The 6,999-nt window shown below is 33.3% G+C and overlaps 1 protein-coding gene across 1 annotated transcript in view; it reads left to right on the top strand.

Moving 5' to 3' along the window:
* LOC136031660 (signal transducing adapter molecule 1-like) overlaps window positions 1-6,566 on the top strand; it is a 61,417-nt gene extending 54,851 nt beyond the window's left edge. Inside the window, exons 7-9 of the mRNA XM_065711329.1 lie at window positions 788-1,005; window positions 3,208-3,362; window positions 5,638-6,566. Coding sequence (XP_065567401.1) covers window positions 788-1,005; window positions 3,208-3,362; window positions 5,638-5,725 — 461 coding nt within the window. The 3' untranslated portion in view covers window positions 5,726-6,566. The remainder of the gene's footprint in view (window positions 1-787; window positions 1,006-3,207; window positions 3,363-5,637) is intronic.
* Window positions 6,567-6,999: the final 433 nt, after the last annotated feature.

Genomic DNA, 6,999 nt, shown 5'->3' on the forward strand with positions numbered 1-6,999 from the left:
GGATCAGACTCATCAAAGAGTAGGTATTCAAAGGTGGAATGTCGATGAACTCCAAAGAAGAAGTAGCCGAAAAGCCTGACGACTGATAAACATTACGAGAAACATAGTTTTAGTAAAAAATTAGTTTCCAAATTTGAAGTATAATGTAATAATGAGCAAATGGTAATAACAATAATAATATCGAGCAAATAATAACGTAATAATGATTAAATGGTAATAATAGTGAGCAAATAATAATGTAATAATGAACAAATGTAATACTATAATAATGAGCAAACAGTAATAATGTAATAATGAGCAAATGTAAATAAGCGTGTAATGGTGATGATATTTGAAGTTTTGTTGTCAACTTCGTGGATATTTTGTTCTAGTTTCCTTTGGAGAGCAAATTTGCTTGTCTTTTTTTTATGTCGCATGAAGTATCATTTAGTCTTAGAAACATATACATATAATAAAAAAGAAAATATAATAAAAAAGAAATATATAAACAAACAGCATCAAAACCAGTCAAAATTCTGTATTTTTGCGTCAATATGTTTAAATTTCAACTGGGTGATTTCTTAATATAGACCTTGATTAGACGTAAGGAGTCAAAAGAAATACTTATAAAAATGACCTAAGGCTTTCTTTTTTTTAACATGTTCTCAAGATGTTCATTATTTGGCTGAAATCAAGTTTTTAAATTTGTCTAGTTTTAGCTTCATTGACTTAAAATTCGCGTTCACGGAATATTTTTTTTTTTTTTATTTTGCAGGATTCAGTAATTAATTTTTCTTTTATATTTTAGTTCAAGTGAACAGTATGGCTCCTTTAATTGACGCAGAATTGGATCGAATCGACAGAAAACACTTTGCTTTGACCAAACTAAACAGCGAGCTAGTCGAATCGTTAAATATGTACCATAACTTAATGAGAGAATCTCCTTTTAATTCAATGTATTCTCCTTACCAGAAGCCGATTGGGTCTGTGGCACCACCTCAGCCGTCCTATTATCCTTCGGAACAGGTACTATTTCTTCTATTTCTTTTCCTTATTTTGATTCTGGTCCATCAAATTTATATAAGATATAACTAACGTAGTTCAAGTTTAAGTAAAATTTAGTAAAAACAGGAAAACATGGCAACTAAACTAGTATTAGCCACCCCGAAAAAAAATAAGATAAAAAAACATTTGCTTGCATTTTTGCAAAAAATACTTTAACAAATAATCAGTTTAACATTTTTAACAAATAATCATCTAAGCAACAAAAAAAAGTAAATGTATAACACATCTAAAATAAGTAGCAGTAAGGAGGTAAAATAAGGTAAGTAGCAGTCACTACTTCTTTTTTTATTGTCATCTTTTTTTGTTTTACTAATGGAAGTGTTCTTGTTGGCACATAGCTGCTATTGAAGGGAATAAGTTTATTCTATTTTAATCTAAATGTACCCAGCTCTATAGCATACATCACTCAGGTTTTAAATGAAATGGATTTCTTATTTGTTTTTAACAAATAATCAGCTAAGCAACAACCAAAATAAGTAAATGTATAACACATCTAAAATAACGCAAAAAACAATAAATCACATAACCAAAATATCGACTATTATCGATTTCTCGTCAAACGACTCAGCAATAAACTGATAGCAGAGACAATAATAATAAATCAATCAATCAAAACTATGGACCTTTTCTCAGTAAATATCGTGGAAATCACTCTTTTTGGGTGTTAGTTTTCATTCGTTTTAATCGTCTGTAGTTGGCAACTTCGTTAGAAGGGCAGTTAGAAGAAGGATACAGGGTTGCCAACTTGCACTCTTTTCCTGTGAAATGCACTTTTTTTAAGTCAGAGGGGATGCGTGCAAATTTTTTGACTTGTACTCTTTTTAGAAGTAGGTAGTTGGCAACCCTGGGTGTGGTCAATCTACTACAAACCTCGTGGTGACTCAGAATATCTCATAAAGTATTGCACATAAATTTGGCTTTCTGGTCCATATATAGCAGGCATCATTTTGAACTTCTTCTTGACTTGTGAATCACTTCTATGTCTTAGATACCATCGAAAATACAATACAATTTAAAGCAAAGATTTTTATTTACTGAAAAATAGACCATGTTCTCTTTTATAAATGCCTTGACTTTTTGTCAGTTGCTCAAATTGGAGTTCAGGTCAGAGCATAAAATATGTAATTATTTTTACAAATGAAAACTAACACCCAAAAAGAGTGATTTTTACGATATTTACAGAGAAAACGTCCGCAGTTTTGATTGATTTATTATTATTGTCTCTGCTATCAGTTTATTGCTGAGTCGTCTGACGAGAAATCGATAATAGTCGATATTTTGGTTATGTGATTTTTTTGCACAAAAGGTGTTGCATAAATTTAAAAGAATGTGCCTAACCTTACTATGGTTTGAGATAATACGCCAGATTGGAGAAAATTTATGAACAAGTGCTCTTTTGTGTGTTATTTTTATCATTATTATTAAAAATGCAACAAAAAAATGTAAGAACAAGGATCGAAAATGATCTTCTATCTAAGTATTCTAGAAAAGTACTAGGTGTTTTAAGTATTAGAAAAGTACTTTATGTTGCACGATTTTCTAGTTTGGGACATTATTTATAATTAGAAAAAGATTTCTTCTGCTATCTTGTCTTGAATATATTCTATTCTTATTTTCTAAATGAAGCTACTAAAAATCTGTGGATTTGCCAAAATTTAAATACTTAAAAATTGAATGTTTTAAGAATCAAACTTTGGTCTGACACGGCCATAAAAGGGGTGCTGAAACCGGGCTCATACGCAAGAATTTGTTTTGAGGCGAAGGTTTGGATCAAAAATAAAATGGTAATAAAAAAGGAATTTTAAAAAAATTGTAAAAGGAATCGGAAAAAGTTTAAATACGGTTTGAGCGCGTGGGCCAAAATTAAGTATGTAGTTGAACTTGGTCAATGAAACTTCCAAAATCTTAGGGATTTGGTATATCTGCTACTTTACAAAACCTAGTATGCACCGAAACAAATGACTCCGGATTAGGAGACATGGTCAGGTGCTCGTATAACAAGGCCTGATGTATTGGGAGAATAAAACTTAAGCATTATATTTTACTGCTTTATACCCGGGTTGTAAAATAAAGTTAAACTACAGGAAATGTGCAGAATGAACTGTTTGAACGTAGTTAGTATCAACTTTCAATCGTCAATTTTTAAATCAACTACTATTCTAGCCAACCTTGCCACCACCAGGAGTCACATATGGTAGCCATCACCACCCGGGATACGGGCCCGCTTTATTAGGCACTGCTTTGCCGCCTGGTTCTGAGATGTCTCACCCAGCATATGGGATGCATTCTATGGGGAATGAAATGCATCACCACTATCCGTAAGTATTGTTTCAGGCTTTCATCAGCACAGCTTTCGTTATGTTTCTTACTTTTTTGGATATAATTTTCTATAATTTGCTGATTATAACATTCTATATAAAAAACACACAAAATTCTCACAGTTGTAAATTTACTAAGAAAATCCCAAAGAACAGCCCAAACTCCCCGGCTCTAGACTTCCCCCCCCCCTTCAGGTTTTGAAAATACGCTTGTTCGGTATTTTCACTTAACAAGCCAATTATGATATTTTGTTGGAAAATTTAAAAAAAATTACTCCCGCTACCCTTGGTTTTAAATAAATAAATTTTGTCCCCTCTTGTCTATATTTTCGTGAATTGACGCCACTTTTTCATGCTCCAGGACATCATGGTTGCAGCGGTAACTGCAACCTAGTAAAGAGCGATTCAAACCCCATAGCAATCAAAAGTTAAAAAACGTGCTTAGAAAAAAACTACGTTAATAAAAAAAAATCGCCATCTGACACTGATTCAGAAATGGTAACTTTTATTTCGGTTCGTCTTAAAAGTAAAAGTTTGTTGCGAAAAGAAAATTGTGGCGATTTCGAATTCGAAAAGAGAAAACACCGAAAATATGAAAATCTATGTTTTATTCATTAACCTAGAGGTAAAAAGAAAGAAAAACTCTATCGAGATTCTATTAAAGGGAAACCCTAATTTCTATGAAGAAGGGAAATCGATATAATAATCGGAATAAAATTTCCAAAGATATATCACCTGATGAGGTTAGAAACAAGTTACTGAAGATTATAAAAATGTTTTTTTTGAAAAAGGGGAAGTACGTAGCGATTTTAAGAAAACCTTAAATATACCCCTGTAACAGAAAGGTGATAGGAGTGAGTGTGATAATTATAATGGCATTAGCCTGGTTTCTATAAATAGCAACCTACTTAGTATGATGATATTCTTTAAACTTAGACATGTCGTAGATAAAGTTTTAAGAGAAGAACAGTGCGGTTTTAGGAAGGGTTGTGGACGTGTCGATCAAATTTTCACTCTAAGGTGAATAATTGAGAAGTGCCTTAGTTATCAATCCCCTTCAATCCTCAATTTTATAGATTATGAGCAAGTGTTTGATTCAGCTGAGGGAAGAGCTTTAGCAAGGGTCATATCCTTGTATTGTATAAAATGTAAATACATTAAAGTGATTAATGCTATTTACAAGTACAACCTTACTGCAGTAAAGGTATAACCTTGCCAAAAAACCTCTTAGTTAAATTATGAATAGAAAGAAAGGAGGAATAATTTGTGAATTATGTCAGATATTGTTTATTCAGTTCAAATTATAGTTTTTTCTTCTTCTTCCTTATTTGTATAGTGATAGTCTACTTTTTTTCTAGGTGCTAAACAATCAAAGAATGAAATATGTTGGACGGGCTAATCAAACTGAGTCGAGGCTCAGGCCAAAAAGGTCCATTGTCTCCAATTAAGTCATCCCAGAAATTTAGGAAAATCAAATAACTGTTTAAAAAGCAACATGCCTTCTTTTCTTCAACAAAAGCTGTTCTGAGTTTATTTGTGCTAGAGAAAAAAAAAAGCAAAGTTTAATAGATGTCTTTCCTTGAAGAATTTTAGTAGATGTCTTTATGAGCCGTCCTGGCCGAGTGGATTGGTGAACTGGATTCAGGATCCTTTGTCTAAGATGGCAAGGGTTCGAATCCTAGTATACCCAATTATTTAGATCGGGACAGGGTTCAGTGGCGTGACTCAGTAAGCTCAGTCAGAGTCAACCCAGCTTAAAATGGGTACCTAGAGAAATCTGGGGAAGGTAAACAGGAATGGTGAGCGAAAGCACAGGATGGTTGCCCCCCCCCCATTACATTTCCTGGCTGAAGGGCCAAGAAACGGTGATCAGTACCGCCGGTAGGGACTGTAAAGTCTAATGCCGTATTCTTTACCTTTTCCGTGAAAAATGGAAAAATAATGACGTAGAACTACACTTAGCTGTTTAACCCTTTCTTATTCAGCAGATTAGTGTAGCAGTATAATCAATCGAACTGAGTACGTTAATTCTCAATGTTCTCTGCTGATTTATAACACTCAAAGCAACGGCTCTCTCAAAATGTACCTTGATCCACAATTCTTTGTATCAATATTTTATTAATTTGACGTATATGGGAAGTGATGTGCTCAACTGAACGTCGGTTAATCTTACTGTTAAAAAACGAATAAAAGTATTATTAATTTTCAAAAAAGTATTTCTCACTCTTTCTACTTATATTGTCAAGCGGAACTGATCTATTTTCTTTTGTTGTAGACACAATGCTGGCATGCCAAGGAGCATTGAAGGACCCATGCTGCCACCTCACCAATGGCCTCAAGCATCATTCCCTCAGCCGCAATAGATTTCTACTGTTTTTCATTGATTGGAGTTAATTTTGTGCCCTTTTTTGATTCGTTTTAAGGAGATGGCGCTCTAGCTGACTGTTTATTATTATATATCTCCTGTGTCGAGCTGTTTTCTTCTTTCATTTATTTTTTTAGGGATTTTAGTCGCTTAAATTGCCCGAGTTAAGCCGTGTTTGTTTTGTTTGATAAGTTAGTTTGTTCAAATCATTACAATGCTATATCTCCATTTCACAGCCATTAGCTTTCATTTGAAACGGAAAAATTATATGAAGTGGCGAAGTAATTTTGTATATATTTAGAGATCGTTTTGTCTCCCTTTTTTAATGGGTACGGGTCTAAAAAAGAATCATCTTCTGATAGTTGCACGCAGAGAAAAAGTCGCTTGGTGAAAGGGGGATATCCCCAATTCTTTAAAAACAGCCCTTACCCCAACCCCAGGAAAAATAATCGAAAAACTATGGGTTAAAATGTACTTTTTCTGTATATATTACTTCCCTCTTTGATGAATTCAGCTATTCTCCCCAGCTTTTGAGGCTTAAATATACGAGTATGCATACTGTGGCGTGTGTTACACACATATTTCGTTGTTGTGAAACTTTACCGTAATGTTTACAGGACTTCAAACGAAAAGATTTTGGTTCATTTGACTTCAAAAATTCTCTTTTCAAGAGAAAAATACAATTGCAATTCGCTAGTTTTATGTGCCGTTATTCCATTTCCTCTTATTCCACATTGTTGAGCATTCATTTTTCGTAGTGTTCTTGTGAGCATATAATAGTGTATAAGATTATATATTTTTCTGTTTTGTCTGCTGAATAAATCCGTATCTGTTTTAAATAGTTCACATGTTTTTAATTCAAATTATTTGATATAATTATATTGATATAAGGACCACTTGGTCGATACGATGACCCCTGGGGAAAAAAAAAACAAATAAACACGCACCCGCGATTTGTCTTCTGGCAAAAAATACGAAATTCCACATTTTTGTAGATTGGACCTTGGAATTTTTTCTATAGGGTTCTCTGATACGCTGAATGCGATGGTGTAATTTTCGTTAAGATCCTATGGCTTTTAGGGGGGTGTTTGCCCCTCTTTTTCCAAAATAAGGCAAATTTTCTCAGGCTCGTAACTTTTGATGACAAAGACTAAATTTGATGAAACTTATATATTTAAAATCAGCATAAAAATCCGATTCTTTTGATATATCTTTTAGTATCAAAATTCCGTTTTTTAGAATTTCGTTTGCTATTGAGCCGGGTCGCATTCT

This window comes from Artemia franciscana, chromosome 10 (genome assembly GCF_032884065.1).
Source record: "Artemia franciscana chromosome 10, ASM3288406v1, whole genome shotgun sequence".
In the NCBI taxonomy this organism is placed as follows: domain Eukaryota; kingdom Metazoa; phylum Arthropoda; class Branchiopoda; order Anostraca; family Artemiidae; genus Artemia; species Artemia franciscana.